Source organism: Plecotus auritus, assembly GCF_963455305.1.
Source record: "Plecotus auritus genome assembly, chromosome: 3".
Taxonomy (NCBI): Eukaryota; Metazoa; Chordata; class Mammalia; order Chiroptera; family Vespertilionidae; genus Plecotus; species Plecotus auritus.
The window spans coordinates 140830057-140850621 of NC_137772.1; the positions used below are offsets into that span (position 1 = coordinate 140830057).

General features: G+C 41.6%; 1 protein-coding gene across 1 annotated transcript in view; it reads left to right on the forward strand.

The window, feature by feature from the left end:
- Positions 1-20565, forward strand: part of KITLG (KIT ligand) — a 96872-nt gene that overhangs the window by 49069 nt on the left and 27238 nt on the right. The window contains exon 3 of the mRNA XM_080660646.1: positions 1290-1352. Coding sequence (XP_080516772.1) covers positions 1290-1352 — 63 coding nt within the window. The remainder of the gene's footprint in view (positions 1-1289; positions 1353-20565) is intronic.

The window sequence follows — 20565 nt, forward strand, 5'->3', positions numbered from 1 at the left end:
CTCACCAAATTGTTCTCAGATTCTAGAAGCTATTGGCAAGACCAAGAAGAAACATGGGTTGTGTTATAGGACACCCTGACTAGGTCATCACCTGTCAGAGATGACATAGTCCAACAAATATGTACAAGGTCCCAGCTTACTTTGGGGCACAGTAAAGATTTTAGAGAGAGGATGAGAGGAAGATAAGTCTGCAAAAGCAGGGTAGATCCATTGAAGATGTAACAGTGCAAGACCACATTTTCACATTATATATTGTTTTAAGAGCCAGTGGGCTAAATCAATTGTTGGCTGTATATTATTCAGATGGAAATTTTAACAAAGCTAGAAGGGTGGGAAGGCAGACCTGGTGCTATATGTAAGAAAGGAAAAGAGAGAACCCAGAACTCTGTGTGCTTGGAAGTCAGTTGCCAGTATAGCTTTCAATATAGATTGAGTGTTTATAATGTGTTTGACATAATCCCTTACCTCAGTTCATGACTACTTGGCCTGAGTATCTTTATCTCCATTTTATATGTGAGAGACAGCAAAGTACAGAATTTAGATTTGTTTCAAATTCCCTGGTTTCAAATCAGGTGCTTGTTCAATTTATGCCACAATGACTGATGGCAATGTGTTAGATCTATTTTTAAAGCCTTTAAAAGAAATTAGGGAAATATTTGAGGCATCTCAGATGTTCAGCCCTAGGAAAGTGGATGAATTGGACTTTTCTAAATTATTTAAGTTATAAAGCATCTCCATCCCATAATTAGCATCCTTTTGAAGTTTTGCTGACGTTTTTCCTAAGAACAACATAGAACAGTAGTTCTCAGACTTGAGCACTCATCAGAATGGCCTGGGGACTTGTAGAGTGAGAGTCTGCAGGTCTGGTGTGACCGGGAACTTGCATTCCTAACAGGTGCCCTAGTGATGTTGACATATTACTTTGTGAACTACTGATAAGGAAAACATGTTGTATTCCTGATTATAGGGAGGAATCGTAGGAGAATAATTCCAGAAGGGAATTTCCAAGACCACAGATGGAAATTGCAGTTCAGATCATGTTTCCATAAGTGAATTTGTAGTCCAAAGGGTTTGTATTATGACTTTATTTTTTTGGAGATTGCCTTTCATTACAAAGGGAAATCAAGAATGAAAGTCATTTTATGTGTAAATATTGAAATTCTGTGTAACTTAAAAACGTAACAGGTTTGTATGTGTGTTTCTCCAAACTACTAAAAATAGCATATTAATTGTTATGTATAGATTTTCTTACAGTGTTTTTTTTTTCTTTTTCTTTTTTGTCTCTGTAGGTGGCAAATCTTCCAAAAGACTATAAGATAGGCCTCAAGTATGTCCCCGGAATGGACATTTTGGTATGTAAACTGTACTTTTCAGAGTTTCATTTTGGTAGCTGAAAAATGAGATGGTATCACCTTATTGAGATAGAAAATTATCTGACATTTAGAAGTTTGCAAGTTGTTTCCTAAACCTCTACTCCCAAATTTGGAACTAACCACAAATTTCTCTTTTTCCTTTAGCCTCTCCCCAAAAAGGCTTCAGTGTAAAATTATGTAAATTTTTTCTATACTTAAAAAGGTCCTATATAAGTCTCTTTTCTATTTAATTTGAGAACACAAAATATTTTATCTCAGAATTTATTACAACCTTACAATAGAGTCTTAGAACCTTATAATAAAAACATGAGGTTATGATTATAAATACTCCTTTGTTACTGCAACCAAGAAATTTTAATGATTTTTCATTGGGAAGAAATATTTGAAGAATTCATATATGAAGAAATATTTCAAGCATAGGAAATGTAATGCCCATGTATCCATCACAGAGCTTGTCAAACCTTGCACTGTGCAATATTTGCTTCAAATACATTTTTTAATAATGAAGCATTATACATATACTAAGTCCCCTGTATTCCCTTTTCCTATCTCCATTAGTTCCCACTTTGTCTCTAAGGGACAATTGTCTCTTATGAACACGTATTCTGAACTGGAATATTTTATTCCAAGGCATGTTTTTAGGACTTGGCGGGAGGTTAGCCTCCCCTGGAGTTGTGTCGAGCACAACAGCACACAGTAGCCCTTGTGCTCTTATAGTTTTACTACTGCAAACTCTGCATCCAAACATAATATATTGTTTTTTGCATGTTTTCATATTTATGTTAATGCCATTATACTGCATGTACCACTTTGCAGGTTGCTTACGATTGCAACATGCCTTTGAGATATAACGTGTTGTCCCATGTTCTTTCATTCTAACTAACATATTGTGTTGAGTTCATTTGAAACCATTTGGGGTACTCTACTCTGCAAGTAGACATCTTTCCTTAAATTACCAAATACTATACATCCACCTCGTGCAAATTGTCTGAGGCTTTGAGTCAATCAAAATCATTACCAGTTTAAGTGTGTTACGTACATCACTAAGTGCTTGTACTTAAAAACGTGTTTCAAAGACTATAAGGTTATCATTACAAGAGAAGGTCAAAGGCACATTTCTTTTCCTTAGTAAACCTTTTAGCATGAACTGTCTAATGTTCCTTAGAACACCTTTGAACATGTACCTTCATGCGGAACCAGTCATCCTTGAGTCTAGGTCAAAGTCTGGCCTATTGAATTAGGGGCAGTTCTCTAGAGATAGGAATGTAAAACCACAGCATCCCAAAAGTTAATTAATGTCATCATTCAGTCACTCAGGCAGCAAGTATTTGTTCAGGAAAAACTATGGAAACAGCACTTCACCAGACACTTTAAGAAACAAATACATGTCGATTTAGTCTTATGTTCAAAAACTGGGGAGAAATTACCTGGCCTTTTTCAAAATGAATTCACATATTTGTCTCCTTGGATAGTTATGGAAAAACCTGTGCGGGCAGCAGGATAGCTAAGGTGACTCCTCTTTTACAAATGACACACTGTGGTTTGCAACCCAGAAGTATTTTGCCCAGGGTTGCACAACTAGAGAGTGACCCATCTTAAAAAGAAACCTGGGGTCACGTGACTTACCCCTGGGTTACAGAATGTGGTTGTCTAAATAATTACACTGGTGAGGGAAAGTGTTCTAAGTGAAGCATCTACGTGGTAAAGACACACCCTGCTCTGGGCTAGAGAAGCACTTTGGGCCTCTGATTGCTGAACTCACTCAAAGACATCAGGCGGCTCTTTGAAAATCAAGGTTACCCTGAAAATAACGGAATAGATTATTGTGAGCGGTATAATCATAGATTACACTAAATCACACATTTTGGTACTGGCTGGTGATAGCAAGAGCCAAACCTGTAAAAATAAAGCCAGCTCTTTGCCACATGTTTTCTTTCTGTTTCTGTAATTGAGAAAAGTTCGCTATTATTTGATCTTGGCACTCCATCCTGGCATAGCTGGGGAGTAACTCTGTTTTTGGCTACCACAGTTGGCAAGGAAAACAAGCCCACACATAGGGCTGTGCGCAGAAACCGGTCTTAAGCGTTCTTTTTACCTTCCTTTTAAAACCGTAGTTGCTGCCAAGATCAGAGGAGTTTCCCAGTGGACAGGCCCCTGATTATTTGTCAGTGGTCAGAGTCCCAGCTGCCTTATCTTTTGTGTTTAAACAATAAAGGGTGGAGTGGGAATCAAAATGGGCACCAAAAACTTCTCTGGGGCCAAAGCTATAAAATTCTGCCTTCGGCACTGGGCAGAAGAAAATACACATTATTATTATTACTTGCTTTTGTTTTAAAAATCAGATAAATACACCTGAAAAGGAGAGCTTGCTTTTCTAAGGGCCTTCCTAGAAAATTACCTAGTAGGTTCTCTCTCACAAATAGCAGGGTGTGATCAACAGGTTGATATTTAAATCTAAGGATAATTACCTATTCTATTTTAAACTTCCTAAAGCTGTAATACTGCCAGGCTTAAGATTTCCTTTAAGTTCCTAACCTTAAAAGTCTTAAACATTTCCGAGCCTTTCCATTTACTAGTAATGTTACTATAGAAATAACAAATATAAAGTCGCTGAATCTGTGCCACACATCTTCGGTCATTTTCACGCTTATAAAATGATATAGACTGTGAGTTGCTTGTGGTATTTAAGTAAAAAACTCTTTATCTGTTTTTAATAAAAGTAAATTATGTATTCATCAGTTTTCTTTTAACTTTTGATTTGGGGATAACTTCAAATTTACAGAAAAGTTTGCAAGACTATTACTCAAAGAACACCCATATACTCTTTAATCCAGATTCATCTACTTTTAATATTTTGCCTTATTTGATTTCCTAAATGCTTGCTTTCTTTGCACACATGTGTTTTATTATTTTTCTAAACCTGCTGAGTAAGTTGTATACATAATGTTTGATTACCCCTACACACTTCAGTGTATATTTCTTAAGTAAATTATTTTCTCTTACATAACAACATTGTAAGCTGCCAACTTCAATAAGTTTAGGAATAAGTAGAATACTTCAATCCAGTGGTTGTGTTTCAATTTTAACAACTTTTTTGGGGGGCATTTCTTTTCCTCCAATACAAGAAGCAATCTAGCATAATTTACACTAGAGGCCCGGTGCATGCAATTTGTGCATGGGGTGGGGGGTGTCCCTCAGCCCAGCCTGCACTCTCTCCAATCTGGGACCCCTTGATGGATGTCCGACCGCCCATTTAGGCCCGATCCTACCTGTGGGATTGGGCCTAAAGGGGCAGTCGGACATCCCTCTCACAATCCAGGACTGCTGGCTCGCAACTGCTCGCCTGCCTCTGCCTGATTGCCCCTAACTGCTTCTGCATGCCAGCCTGATCACCCCCTAACCACTCCCCTACCAGCTGATTGATGCCTAACTGCTCCATGGCCGGCCTGATTGCCCCTAACTGCCCTCCCCTGCTGGCCTGGTCACCCCCAACTGTCCTCCCCTGCTTGCCTGGTTCCCCTCAACTGCCCTCCCCTGCTGGCCTGGTCTCCCCCAACTGCCCTCCTCTGCTGGTCCAGTCACTCCTAACTGCCTTCCCTGCTGGCCTGGTCCCCCCACCTGACCTCCCCTGCAGGCCTGGTCCCCCCCAACAGCTCTCCCCTGCAGGCCTGGGTCCCCCCCCCAACTGCCCTCCCCTGCAGGCCTTGGTCCCCCCCCAACTCTCCTCCATTGCAGGCCTGGTCCCCCCGCAACTGCCCTCCCTTGCTGGCCCGGTCCCCCCTAACTGCCCTCCCTTGCTGGCCTGGTCCCCCCTAACTGCCCTCCCTTGCTGGCCTGGTCCCCCCCAACTGCCCTCTCCTGCTGGCCTGGTCCCCCAAAACTGCCCTCCCCTGCAGGCCTGGGTCCCCCCCAGCTGTCCTCTCCTGCAGGCCTGGTCCCCCCCAACTGCCCTCCCCTGCAGGCCTGGTTCCCCGCAACTGTCCTCCCCTGCAGGCCTGGTCCCCCCCAACTGCCCTCCCTTGCTGGCCTGGTCTCCCCCAACTGCCCTCCTCTGCCGGCCTGGTCACCCACAACTGCCCACAACTGCCCTCCCCAGCCAGCCATCTTGTGGCAGCCATCTGTGTCCACATGGGGGCAGCCATCTTGTGTCTTGGAGTGACGGTCAATTTGTATATTACTCTTTTATTAGATAGGATAGGATTTTTATACCAAGTGTGATAGGCAGAATAATGGCTCCCCACACATGTCTCCTGCTGTGAATCTAGTATTGCCTGACAAGGCAAAAAGGACTTTCCAGATATAACTAAGTTAAGGATTTTGAGATGGGGAGAGTATTCTGGATTACTGAGGTGGGCCGAATCTAATGACTTGCATCATTATAAGAGGGAGGCAGGAGTGTCAGAGCCAGAGAGAGTGATTTGAAGATATTACATTGCTGGCTTTGAAGATGGAGGAAGGGGCCATAAGCCAAGGAATGCAGACATCCTCTAAAGCTGGAAAGGGCAAGGAAAGGGGTTATCCTGTAGAGCCTTTAAAAGAAACAGCCCCCATCGAACACCTTGATTTGCACTACTAAGACCTATTTGGACTCCTGACCTCAGGGACTATAAACTAATAAATTTTTTCAAGTGCACTAAGTTTATGGAAACGAATACATCATGTCTCTTTAGTCTCCTTTAAGAGCTCCTAGCCTTGCTTTGTATTTATGAGAGTGAAAGTCTTCAGTAATACAGCCCTCCCCAGTAGTACAGTTTCTGAATGGCTATATTCAGATTAGGCATGGCCAGCCTCTATGTGACATAAGTGATGATGCCTCAGGTTATCACATCTAGAGGCACATATAGTCCATCTCCCCTTCCTGGTGCTCGTTGTGTGATCACCTGGTGCAGGTGTTCCACTGTTTCTGTGTATTTACTCATTAGCGACTGATAAGCAATCTTTGGGGAGACACTTTCAGATGATGTCCAATTCCTCATCAAAGTTCCTCCTGTAAGTTTAGCAGCTATTGATGATTCTTACCTGAACCAGTCTTTACTATCACGTCAATTTTAATTAAGTTAAATTAAGCAGGGTTGAACAAGTTATTGGCAATATGTAATGTTACTCTAACAATAAGCCTCCCAGCCATCTTCCCTCTGCAACACCCTTCCTCAGGTATGCATGATTTCACTTTTGGACTAGTCTCACCTTCTTCTGCTGATTCTGGGCTCCTCCAATCTCCCTGGCCATTTCAGAATTCATCATTGAAGGTTTCAATTTTTTTAGTCGATACTGATTAAAAAAGAAAAATTTCAAGTGATCATTTAACTCCTCCTTCATGTACTTTGAATGGCTCTTAATTGCTCTTGGGAAACAGGAAAAGGAGCTCCTTAAACAAGGCCTCCAAGAGCTGTTTGATCTGGCACCTTTCCATATCCTGCTCAGTCCCTCATCCGTACATGTTCCCCGCTGCGAGGCACCTCTGCGCATGGCTTTCTCTGTACCTGGAATCTGGTCTCTCCTCTTGTTTAGGTAACTGCTGAATCTTTCAGCATCAATCTTCTTTAAGGAAGCCTTACCTCTCCTTGATGACACCAAATCCTCCTATTAGAAAGTTTTTCCCCAGCACGCCTCAGAGTAGTAGTTTTTCATTTATTTGTGGAATTACTTTATTGATAATTGTCCACTTGTAAACTTCATGAGGGCAGGAATTGTATGTTTGCTTTTTAATATCCTCGCTGCCTAATGGGTGATAGGCACTTTATAAATATCTGCTGAAAGAAAGTGAAGACGGAAGGAAGGAGGAAAGTTTCCCAACGTGTAATCACTTGTAATTTCCCTGAGGTACAAATTTGACCTGAATAGACTCCACACGATTAATATGATGAGGTGAGGTGAATGCCAATAACAACACATAATATCTGCTCCGCAATATTACTCTTGTCTTTTTTTAGGTAGGTGTTCATTTTGTAAAAAATCTTCAGTGTGAGAGTTGTATTATGCAAATTTTGAGGAATCCTGGTTTCCTTGAGCCTTCTATTATACCACTTATCATTGAGTCATTTCCATATTCAAGAACTTTCTCATTGTTCCCAGTGACTGAAGGCTGAAAGCCAAATTCCTAATCTGATGCTTGCTCAGGACTCTCCACAATCTTGCCCCACCCTAACCACCTCACCTTAATACCCATATTCCCCAACGCAAACTCACCACCCCAGCCAGATGAGTCCCTGCCTTCTAAAATCGCTGTGCTTATTCTAAACTCCAAGACTGTTTAGTGTTACTTCCCTTTGCCAGGGATGCCTTTCTCCCTCCCGTCTACCCATTCAAATTCGCCCCACAGAATCATGCAGTTATCCTGGGGCTGAAAGCATCTTAATGGTCATTTCCTCCAAGGTCAGCCTAAGATCCTTCTTTCTCACCAGGCCTTCTCACCAGGCCATTCCCTACTGTTCATATCATGCTCTCTCTTCCCTGTATCATTTGGACATCATACCTACTCTGTGCTTTTGCTTGATGCTGCTACATAATACTGACAGGGTTTCTCTGAATTTCTATGGAATTTGTCCAGAAACTCTTCCTTTTGGGAACCTGATCATATATTGCTTACCCAGCTGTTTAAATTTGCATGTGTTATGTATTTGCCTCAAAGTATTGTTGTGAAAAAATAATTAAGACACAAAAACTGGATTTTCCTTTCTCCATTTCTGCATCTCATTCTATTCTGTCTGACAGAATTTGTCTCCTCTGTCCCAGTCACCTGGTAGATTGTAACTTCCCCAGCGCTCCCAAATTTTCATGTTACAGTTTCAGCCCTGCAGAGACTGGTTATTAGTTCCTATCACCACTACTAGTTTGGGGGAGGGACTTCTTGATTGGCCCATCAAGCTCAGGGTCCACCATTGTCCAATCAGCTGTGGCCGCAGAGCAAGTTCACTGATTGTAAGTACAGATCCTCAGGGTTGACCCTCAGATTTGGAGTACTTACTATAGAAATAGAAGTCAGCCAAGTAGACACGGTAATTATCTACCTCTACCTCTCATATAATAAGCATTTTTAAGTGATTAAGTATAATTTAGTTAAATGAATAAAATACAACATCAAATAGTATTTTTCAATGGCTCTTATGTCTATTTAATCTACAGGGGCCATCTTAATAAATAAGTGATTATACTAAGGCACTGCTCAGAACACCTATCCCATTACTGTCTGAAAGAAATATAATAGAAGCCACATATGTAATCTTAAATTGTCCAGTCATTACATTAAAAAAAAGTTACAAGGGAAAGGTGTAACTATAATAATAAATTTCATGTAGTCCAAAATATCATTTTACTTTACAATCTATATAAAATTATTAATGGAATGTTTTACATTGTTTTATATTATTCAGAACCCACCTACAGCACATTCTAGTTCAGACACTAAGTTTTCATCAGAAATATTTAGTCCATATTTAGATTTTCATGAAAATACAAGTTCACATACCTAGCTTTTCCAAACATACTTAAAAGCTTTCTAGTCACTGAATCAGGTACTGATTTTTAAATTTAAAAAACTAAAGTTAAGTGAACTTAAGATTGTAGTCACACTGGCCACATATTGAGTATTGGCCCCATTTTGGCTACCAGAGATTAGACAGACCCTTTTTTCAAAGACAGAGAAACTGAAGCTCTGAATAGACTTTGTCTAAAATCTCAAACTGTGTCAGCAGAGTTGGGACTGGAGTTGAGCTTGTGGGTCATCCTTGCTGCCCTCCCCTCCCCTTCCCATGCTGTTCCCTCCTCACTGTGCTATTTTGTGTCTGCTTCGGGAGCCATTTATAGACCTGCTCTGGAAACAACACATATTTATAGTGTTTGGGCTGATTACCATCTTAATCAGATTGAGGTTTCTACATCACTCTAACTCAAACAAGAAAATGCAAAGTTGCAAAGCCTAAAGTGAACTCTGAAGACCCAAATTAATTGTTTAGGGAGAGGACTAAAATAAATCCAGGACAAAACCCAGCTCATCCAAAAGGGCATTAAGATTTTGGAGACTCTACACTAGTAATGGGAGCACACAGTATTTTGCAAAGTACTTTTATAGGAGTGTTCTCACTTGGCCTATCCATGGGGTGTTTGAGAGTGGCAGGAGGGTGTCTTGTCTGCTTTCTAGCCCTGAGAATAAAAACCAGAAGGAGAGGAAAGAAGGTTGACTCATGGCAACTGACATTTGCTATTTGGTTGTGACAGTTGCTCAGAGAAAGTTTCTTTCATCAGAATTACACTGGATTCATTGGAATGAGACAGAATGAGCCACACCATTACCCAGAGATCTCTTAATTGAGCCTAAGGACCAGTGCACCTGATCCATATGTGCAAGCAGAGTCATGGTGAACCTGGCAGAAAAAAAAATAGTTTATGTGCTTTGACTGTACTCATTGATGAAAGAACTAGCAGGTGTTCTAGAGTCTTGGTTTTTCATATTTCTGTTTAAGTTTTTGGTGTAACCTTGGACAAACCACATCACTGGTTTTCTCATTTATGATATTGGAACAACTGGACCACATGGTCTTTAGTATTCCTTCCCGATTTAAACTATTGTGCTTCTAATGGCATGGCTCTAGATCTGATGGATTTATCAACTAGGGGGTAAATGCTGGAAGCATGAGAGGAAAGAAAGGGAATGCTTTGTGCCCTGGGCACTCATACCTCTAATTCTGGCAAGACTGAGGTTTGACACATATTAAAGAAAAGGAAACAAAAACACTCAAACTGGACAGAAATGCCGGTAATTCGATTAGTTGTATTAGAAGACTGGGTGATACCACTGTTTCTCAGAAGCCTCACAGTGTGTGAGCCAGGGCTTTTCTCCCTCAGAATCTCTAATGGGTATTTTACCTCAACTCCTTTGAGGAGAACTCTCACAGGGTAGACCTACCTTAGACCCACTAAGGAAGAACACAGAGAGAAACCAAGATGGGGGCATAGGTAAATTCCTGAACTTGCCGCCTCGCACAACAGCTTCAAAACTACAACTAAAAGACAAAACGGACATCATCCAGAACCACAGGAAGACTGGCTGAGTGGAAATTCTACAACTAGAAGGAAAGAGAAAAACACACTGAGACTCAGAGGAGGTGCGGAAGGCAGAGGTACAGAGGCGCGTGCGGGGAGAGGGCTAGCAACTGAGTACACAGCTGTCTTTTTCAAGCTGGAGGGAGACACAAGCTCCCGACTGCTCTGGACTCCAGTTCCAGGCGAGACTCTGGGGACCCAGACTCAGACGGGGAGAAACTGGACTGTCTGGCAACGGGCAGAACTTGAGGGTGGCTTTCTCTCAGAGGTGCTTGCAGCGATTACCGCGGGACACTGAGACCCAGGGGCCTCTTAGGGCAGGGCTGATGGGAAGCCATTGCTGTTTGCTCCGCCCTGAGATGCCGCCCCACCCAAGCTGTGCGCAGAGGCTTTTGCATATGAATGGCCCGGTCCTTTGAAAGCTAAACTTACCTATCAAACTGCAGCTGAGTCAGAGAGACCCAGAACATCCAAAAGAAGGCCCAAGGCCCCACAGCAGCTTGCATTGCTTCACAGCTGGGCCTCATCTGGGCACCTCCAAAACCCAAACAAAGAAGAAGAATCTGCAGATCTCTCTGTAGCTCCTACTGGGTGGTCTCAGGCAGAGGCTAAATTAGCACCTCCTTAGAGATCCAAGAGCCAGTGTACCCAGGGGTCAGAGTAGGACCATCCCGATTACAACTCCTCAGATCCATAAGGAACACACTCAGGGGGCAGACTCAGTGAGCACCAAAGCCCCACTGAAGCAAGTCTTGCCTCATAAGGGTGTCTCCAGCACAGAAGTTCTCCCATTGTAGACACAGCTGATCCTCACAGCCAATTGGCCTGGAGGTCAATTCCTCCCAACAACAAGTGATACCAACAACAATCAAGGCTTAACTACAACAAGACTGTGCACAAAGCCCACAAATGGGTGAACCAAGAGTGTCCACCTCAGGTAACTGGGGAGGCTGAGCCACTGGGCCCTATAGGGCACCTAGCACACAAAGCCACTCTATCAACTCAGGGAAGCAGCCAAAATGTGGAGACAAAGAAACAGGTCACAAATGAAAGAAATGGAGGAAAGCAAACAACTGGATATAGAGTTCAAAACCACGGTTATAAGATTTTTCAAGAATTTTCTAGAAAAGGCTGATAAATTTAGTGAAACCCTTGAGGATATGAAAAGGACCAACTAGAAATTAAGCATACACTGACTGAAATAAAAAATAATATACAGAGATCCAACAGCAGATAGAGGATCTCAAGAATCAAGTCAAAGATTTAAAATACAAAGAAGCAAAAAACACCCAACCGGAAAAGCAAAAAGAAAATAGAATCCAAAAATATGAAGACAGTGTAAGGAGCCTCTGGGACAACTTCAAGCATACCAATATTCGAATTATTGGGGTGCCAGAAGAAGAGAGAGAGCAAGATACTGAAAACCTATTGGAAGAAATAATGACAGAAAACTTCCCCACCTGGTGAAAGAAATAGACTTACGAGTCCAGGAAGCACACAGAATCCCAAACAAAAGGAATCCAAAGAGGACCACACCAAGACACATCATAATTAAAATGCCAAGAGCAAAAAACAAAGAGAGAATATTAAAAGCAGCAAGAGAAAAACAGTTAGTTACCTACAAGGGAGCACCCATAGGACTGTCAGCTGATTTCTCAACAGAAACTATACAGGCCAGATGTGAGTGGCAAGAAATATTCAGAGAAACCAAGATGGCGGCATAGGTAAGCACCTAAACTGCTGCCTCACACAACAATTTCAAAACTACAACTAAAAGACAGAACGGACACCATCCAGAACCACAGGAAAGCTGGCTGAGTGAAAATTCTACAACTAGAAGGAAAGAGAAAAACTCACAGAGAATTGGAGGTATGGCAAAGGGTCTTTGTGCGCACAGAGAGGAAGGGTGGCTGAGAGTCTGGCTGACTTTCTCTGGCGGAAGGGGAAAGGAAGCCCCCGACTTCACTGAACCCCAGTTCTGACTGCACTGAACCCCAGTTCCGGGCAAAACCCCATGGACCCAGGCTCATACAGGGTGAGTCTGGACTGTCAGGTAGAGAGAAAGGCACCCGGAGACTCGGAGACCCGGGGGAGACCTGGGGGAGCCCCAGTGGGCAGGGGTCTGGAGACGAGCGTGCCAGTGCACACAAAGGCTGCGGAGGTTGCCACAGGCTTTCCCTAGCAGAAGGGAGTCCGAAGCTCCTGATTGCACTGAGCCCCAGTTCTGACTGCACTGAACCCCAGTTCCAGGCGAGCCCCTGGGGACCCACGCTCTTGTGGGGGAATCTGGACTCTCGGGCGGAGACTCGGGAGCCAGGGAAGGCAGAGGTCTGAAGGCGCGCGCGTGCGCGCAAGGGCAAGGCTGACTGGAAGCCAAGACTGTCTGCTCCGCCCTGAGACTCCACCCCATCCAAGCTGAGCACAGAGGCTATTGCAATTTGGCAAGTCTAATCCTATAAGGCTGTCTCCAACACCGAACTTCTCCCAGCATAGACACAGCTGATCCTTACAGCCAACTGGCCTGGAGGTCAATTCCTCCCAGTGATACCAACAACAATCAAGACTTAACTACAACAAGGCTGTACACACAGTCCACAAAGGGGTGCACCAAGAGTGTCCACCTCAGGTTAACTGGGAAGGCTGACCCACTGGGCCATATAGGAAACCTAGCACACTAATCTACCCTACCAACTCAGGGAAGCAGTGAAAATGTGGCGTCAAAGAAACAGATCACAAATGAAAGAAATGGAGGAAAACAAACGACTGGATATAGAATTCAAAACCATGGTTATAAGGCTTTTCAAGAATATCCTAGAAAAGGCTGATAAATATAATGAGACCCTTGAAGATATGAAAAAGGACCAACTAGAAATTAAACATACACTGACTAAAATAAAAAATATTATACAGAGACCCAACAACAGACTAGAGGAACACAAGAATCAAGTCAAAGAATTGAAATACAAAGAAGCAAAAAACACTCAACTGAAAAAGCAAAAAGGAAAAGAAATCCAAAAAGTTGAAGATAGTGTAAGAAGCCTCTGGGACAACTTCAAGCGTACCAACATCAGAATTATGGGGGTGCCAGAAGAAGAGAGAGAGCAAGATACTGAAAACCTATTTGAAGAAATAATGACAGAAAACTTCCCCCACCTGGTGAAAGAAATAGACTTACAAGTCCAGGAAGCACACAGAACCCCAAACAAAAGGAATCCAAAGAGGACCACACCAAGGCACATCATAATTAAAATGCCAAGAGCAAAAGACAAAGAGAGAATATTAAAAGCAGCAAGAGAAAAACAGTTAATTACCTACAAGGGAGCACCCATACGATTTCCAGCTGATTTCTCAACAGAAACTATGCAGGCCAGACGGGAGTGGCAAGAAATTTTCAAAGTGATGAATAGCAAGAACCTACAACCAAGATTACTCTACCCAGCAAAGCTATCATTCAGAATTGAAGGGCAGTTAAAGAGCTTCACAGAAAAGAAAAAGCTAAAGGAGTTCATCACCACCAAACCAGTATTATATGAAATGCTGAAAGGTATTCTTAAAGAAGAGTAAGAAGAAAAAAGTAAAGATAAAAATTATGAACAACAAATAGATATCTATCAACAAGTGAACCTAAAATTCAAGTGAATTAAAACCTGAGGAACAGAATAATCTGGTGAATATAATAGAATCAGGGGCATAGAAAGGGAGTGGACTGATAATTCTCAGGGGGAAAGGGGTATGGGGGTGTTCAGGAATAGACTGGACAAAAATCATACACCTATGGATGAGGACAGTGGGGGGAAGGTAAGGGCAGAAGGTGGGGTGGGAACTGGGTGGAGGGGAGCTATGGGGGGAAAAAGGAGAAACAATTGTAATAATCTGAATAAAGATTTATTTTTAAAAAATATATTCAAAGTGATGAATAGCAAGAACCTACAACCAAAATTACTCTACCCAGCAAAGCTGTCATTCAAAATTGAAGGTCAGATAAAGAGCTTCACAGATAAGAAAAAACTAAAGGAGTTCATCACCACCAAACCAGTATTATATGAATGCCGAAAGGTATTCTTTAAGAAGAGGAAGAAGAAGAAAAAGGTAAAGATAAAAAATTCTGAACAACAAAGTTATAACAAATACATATCTATCAACAAGTGAATCTAAAAATCAAGTGAATAAAAAAATCTGATGAACAGAATCTGGTGAACATAATAGAATCAGGGGCATAGAAAGGGAGTGGACTCACAATCCGCAGGGGGAAAGGGGTGTTGGGGGTGTTGGAAGAGACTGGACAAAAATCATACACCTATGGACCTATGGATGAGGACAGTGGCGGGGGGGGGGGGGGGGGCGTGGTACGGGCATGGGGTGGGGTGGGGTGGGAACCGGGTGGAGTGGAGCTATGGGGGGGAAAAAGAGGAACAACTGTAATAATCTGAACAATAAAGATTTAAAAGATATATATATATAAAAAAAAGGAAGCACACAGATATCTGTAGGAATACCTACCAAATCAGAAGTGGTGCCAGGTGCATCCACGAAGAAGTGTTATCTAGCAGGTCCTTGAATAATGTCATTTCATTTTATGCTGTTTTGTTTCTAAAATATTGATGAGATGCCATAGGGACTTAACTCTTGTTAAATATAAATAGGTAAATTAATTACCCTGTAATAAAATTGGTTTCATTATATGTCATTTTACTTAAAGTTGTAGAACCTATGGACAAAGTTGAGGACTTACTGTTAGCATGTTTTGTCCACTTTCAGCTTCTATTTCCATAAAGCTGTGGTGACTCTGCATCTGAGCCTGGTGCTTAGTGTCATAAAGTGTCAGATTCTTTCAACTAATAAATCAGAACAGTTTCTTGAAAGAAGCAGGGAGGTGGGAAAGAGAAAGCATGCCCAAATTAGCAAGTTCCCACGATGTTTTTAAAGCACACAATGTATTTCAACTAGTTCTGAGACTGCAGAAGTGTTATATCACATGTCTTATGAAATTCATATAACATCTATTTTAAATTTATGTGTAGTTTTAGAATGTGCATGGATATTTTCTTTTTTTTTAAATATATTTTTATCGATTTCAGAGAGGAAGGGAGAGGGAGAGAGAGAGAGAGAAACGTAACAAGAGAGAATCATTGATTGGCTGTTTCCTGCATGCCCCTACTGGGGATGGAGCCCACAACCCAAGAATATGCTCTTGGCCAGAATTGAACCTGGGACCCTTTAGTCCGCAGGCGGACACTCTATCCACTGAGCCAAACCAGCCAGGGCTGCATCGGTATTTTCTTTGTTGGTTTTAGGAAGCAGTCATGTTCCTAGTTATGTTTAGAATGCTTTTATTTATAATAGTTTTTATATCTTTTAAAATATATCATTTTGTTAATTTATTAATTTGGTGCTCATGGTACTTTAAAATCCCTTAGGAAGCTTGCCCTGGCCCAGTACCTCAGTTGTTGGAGTGTGGACGCGAAACACCAAGTTTGCAGTTCCATCCCCAGTCAGGGAACATACAGGAATCAACCAATGAATGTATCAATAAGTGGAACAGTAGCCCAGCCAGCCTGGCTCCGTAGTTGAGTGTCAACCTATGAACCGGGTGGTCACCATTAGATTTCCAGTCATGGCGCATGCCCGGGTTGTGGGCTCGATCCCCAGTGTAGGTTGTGCAGGAGACAGCCAATCAATAATTCTCTATCTCATCATTGATGTTTCTAGCTCTCCCTCTCTCTTCCTCTCTGAAATAAATAATATATATATATATATATTTATATATATATATATATATATTTAAGTGGAACAATAAATTGATGTTTCTCTCTCTTTCTCCCCACTCCCCTCCAAATAAATCAATATGTATTTTTTAATTCCTTAGGAAATTCACAGTTTTTAATGAAATCTTCAGTGGTAGGGGCATGCTAGCAGTTCAAAGATACTGATTCAGTAAGCATTCTAGAATTATACATTATATATATATATATATATATATATATATATATATCCTTTCTAATAAAAGAATAATATGCAAATTAACCATCACTCCACTAGACCCACAAGCCACCCCCATAAGCCACGCCCACCATCCAATCAGGAGCAAATATGCAAATAAACCTAACCAAGATGGCTACAGCCACAGAGAGCAGGAGGGAGGCTTGGGTTTCCCCGGCAATGGAGGAAGCCAAGCTTTCCACCTGCCCTTGCCGGCCTAGGCCTCCACTCAAGGCTACAAAGTTTCAATGATAGAAGATACATAAACCCAAACAGAAATGGCGGCAGCCACAGAGCTGGAAAGAGCAGGAGGCTAGGGTTGCCCACGGCGATGGAGGAAGCGAAGCTTTCCACACACCCTGGCCAGCCCAGGCCTCCGCTTAAGGCTACAAAGTTTCAATTATAGAAGATACATAAATCCCCCCAAAAATGGCTGTGGCCATGGAGCAAGCAGAAGGCTTGGCTTCGCTCCAGGCTACAAAATTTCAATTGTAGAAGATAAATAAACCCCAGATACCAGGGCCTCCGCTTGGGTCACCAGGGGGTGTGGCTGGCCTGCAAACCACCACAGACCCCTCACCCAGGCCGCCCCACGCCCCAAGGGAACCCCCACCCTTGGGACACCCTTCAGGGCAAACCAGCTGGCCCCCACCCATGCACCAGGCCTCTATCCTATCTAATAAAAGAGTAATATGCAGATTGACCATCACTCCAACACACAAGATGGCTGACCCCATGTGGTCAAAGATCCGGCCCCCATGTGGACACAAGATGGCCACCACAAGATGGCCAGCAGGGGAAGGCAGTTGGGAGGGACCAGGCCTGCAAGGGAGGGCAGTTGGGGGCAATCAAGCCTGCAGGGGAGGGCAGTTAGGGGTGACCAAGCTGGCTGAGGAGGGAAGTTGGGGGCGACCAGGCCTGCAGGGAAAGGCAGTTGGGAGGGACCCAGACCTGCAGGGGAGGGCAGTTAGGGGTGACCAGGCCTGCAGGGGAGGTCAGTTAGGAGTGACCAGGCCTGCAGGGGAGGGCAGTTAGGGGTGACCAGGCCTGAAGGGCAGGGCAGTTAGGGGCAAAAAAGTTAGGCATCAATCAGGCTGGCAGGCGAGTGGTTAGGGGGTGATCAGGCTGGCAGGCAGAAGCAGTTAGGGCAATCAGGAAGGCAGGCAGGCGAGCAGTTGGGAGCCAGCAGTCCTGGATTGTGAGAGGGATGTCCGACTGCCCACCGGGATCGGGCTTAAACGGGCAGTCGGACATCCCTCGAGAGGTCCCAGATTGGAGAGGGTGCAGGCTGGGCTGAGGGACACCCCCTGCCCCATGCATGAATTTCGTGCACCGGGCCTCTAGTGTGTATGTGTGTGCCTGTATATATATATATATATATATATATATATATATATATATATATATATGAATATAAAGGATATGTTGTTTTAGTAGTCCTAGCTAGAACTGTTATAATTAACCCAGAAAATGTAAGACAGAAGCCACCAAGAAGAAGGTAAGAAATTGAGACTATGGAGTTAGGGAAAATCCAGACATGTTTTCCCTTTCAAAGCAAAGATTATATTTCTTTTTGTATGTATATGGCTGAATAAAACTCAGTTATATGTACTTCAGGGATTTGAAGGGTAGTCTTTACATCGCTGCTATGACATCCTACATGGCTTTATCAACTTTCCTAAGCCTTCACATTCTTCTACTAGTGAAAGAACGGTATTTATATCATACATTCTTCTAATGAATGCTGTGAGTTCATATTTATAAAGAACTATTTACATTTAAAATGGTCTCAGAAATATAAGAAATAGTGACCATAATGCCTGTGATTAAGGCATAGAAAAAATTACATCTGAACTTCACAACCTTTAATCACCCATTTCTTAATCATAATCTTGAAAGAGTTGAAAAATAGAAAGACCTATTACCTCACAAATGAAATATTCAGTTGGCCATGTTTTGTTCTCTTTGCAAATCATTGACTATATTTAATTAAAAAGAAAATACGAAACTGCTTGACATTCTAGTAAAAACTGGTTACTTCTCCTGCAGGCAGACAGGTCAAAACTGGCTGATATTTAATATTATTTATTTGTCTCAGGTTTTGCTTTAATAAATCCAAGAATCTTGAAAAGCTAAAATGTAACTATTTAAACAAATTAAGGGAAAGATATAACTTTTACAACCTTTATTATACAACCTTTTCCAATGAAATTGTGGCAAGAATGAATAATGAATGAAATATAATTGCAAAACTTTTAGAAATATATTTTTCAGCAGTATAGTCCAGAAGTTCATATCTTATCAGCTAGCAACGAATTGTTCATTACTTTAAAAGGACGGATACTGGGGTAGGAGTAGGTAGTAGGCGTTTCATGATTGAACTGCAAAAAATTACAGCTTTAGAGTTGAAAATTTTACTGGAAAAAGTTGATTGTGTGGACTATTGACTAGGTATGTGAAAATGGGAAGCGTAGTTATAGATAAATGAGAACTTGAACACAGAATGTAAACATGGAGTTCAGATGAAAAGAGAGATAAACAGAAGTGTCAGATAAACAGCATTCCCCAGTGTAAAAATAAGATACATAGATACAAAATATTTTTTACTTTAACCATAAAAACAAAACAAAAAAGACCACAGTAACAAAAGGAGGCCTTAGTTCAATTCAAAACAAGGGAATTTAATTTTGGTTCCTACATTTCAGAAGATCCAAGAGAAGGATAGGCAGAGTACATTCAGACAGTAGAGCAAAGAAGGAGTTTAAAGATATTAATATGTGGATTTTGCTTGCCACAAAAAAAATTTGCACAATTACACTGGAGTGAACTAATTGGTAAAGGCTGTTCTGCCATGTAAATACTATTCAAACTGTACTCATAGTATGTGCTGTATTCCATATGTTAGGAATTCCAACCCTTGCTGATAGGGCTGACTATAAAAAGGTAGTTGTCACTGCCTACATGGAAAGAAACTTGGAGAGCAGGTCAGCCCCAAAGGAAAGACTGACACTTGGAAAGTGACTTGTAAATGGTGCAAATATGAACTTGCAGATACTTAAGATAAGCATAAACATTGATTCAACAAAACAAAGAATCCATTCTGAACATTCTTGGAAACACATAGTCTTTAAGAACTTGATTGATGAGTTGAATGAAACGGCCTAATTGAATTAATGCACACTGGTGGTTTGTTTATTCTACTTAAATGAAGCCAGAGCTAATGATCCTAAAAGTTTTTATTTGTTTGTTTGTTTTGTGACAGGGGTAAGAAAGGAAAAAAGGTTGTAATCTAGCCCTAAAGCAGGCAGAACAAGGCATAGATCTGGGAGACTTTAAAATGATAGAACTGACAGGATTTGGAAACTGATTGCGATTAAGCTGAGATGTGATGTAGAAGAGGAAGAGTAGAGACAGGACTTGTTAAATGTGAGATTTTTTTTTTCTTCTTTATTGATTTTATTGGGGTGATGCTGGTTAACAAAATTATACAAGTTTCAGGTGCACAACTCCACAACACATCTTCTGTACACTGAGTTGTGTGTTCACCACCCCAGTCAAGTCTCTGTCCATCACCATTTATACCCCCTATACCCTCCTCCACCTCCCCCAAATCCCCACCCCTGCAATAACCACACTGTTATCCAAATCCATGAGCTTTGTCTCATTTTTTCTTTTTTTAATTCAATTCCTCCATCCCCATGGCCCTCCAACTCTCAACCCCCAAACTTTTAAATAACATTTAATGTTTCCAGGAATTGGAGCTTAACTATCTATAGATAAACCAGTTTCTTTTTTGTTTGCATTATATTAATTAAAATTGTTCTGTTAAATAAGTCTAAAATGGCCCCAATATCTAATTTAGAATAAATAAATTACTTGACTTTCCTCCACAGAGATACTTTGCTGGTAAATAGAAAAATAAAGGTGATTTGATTCATTTTACATGGCATCAGTTACTCTATATAATTCCAATACAATAGGTTCTAGAAGATATAGTAAATTATTTAGGATCTTAATAAGCCAAGTCAGTTTTAGCTATCCCCAATCATTGCCTTATTCTCCTCTGTAATATTTTAGCAGAATTAAAAAAAGAAATCAGAGCCTCTACTTACAGAAAATGTAATCTTAAAATATGTGAAATACCTGAACTTATGATCAATTACTAATTTTA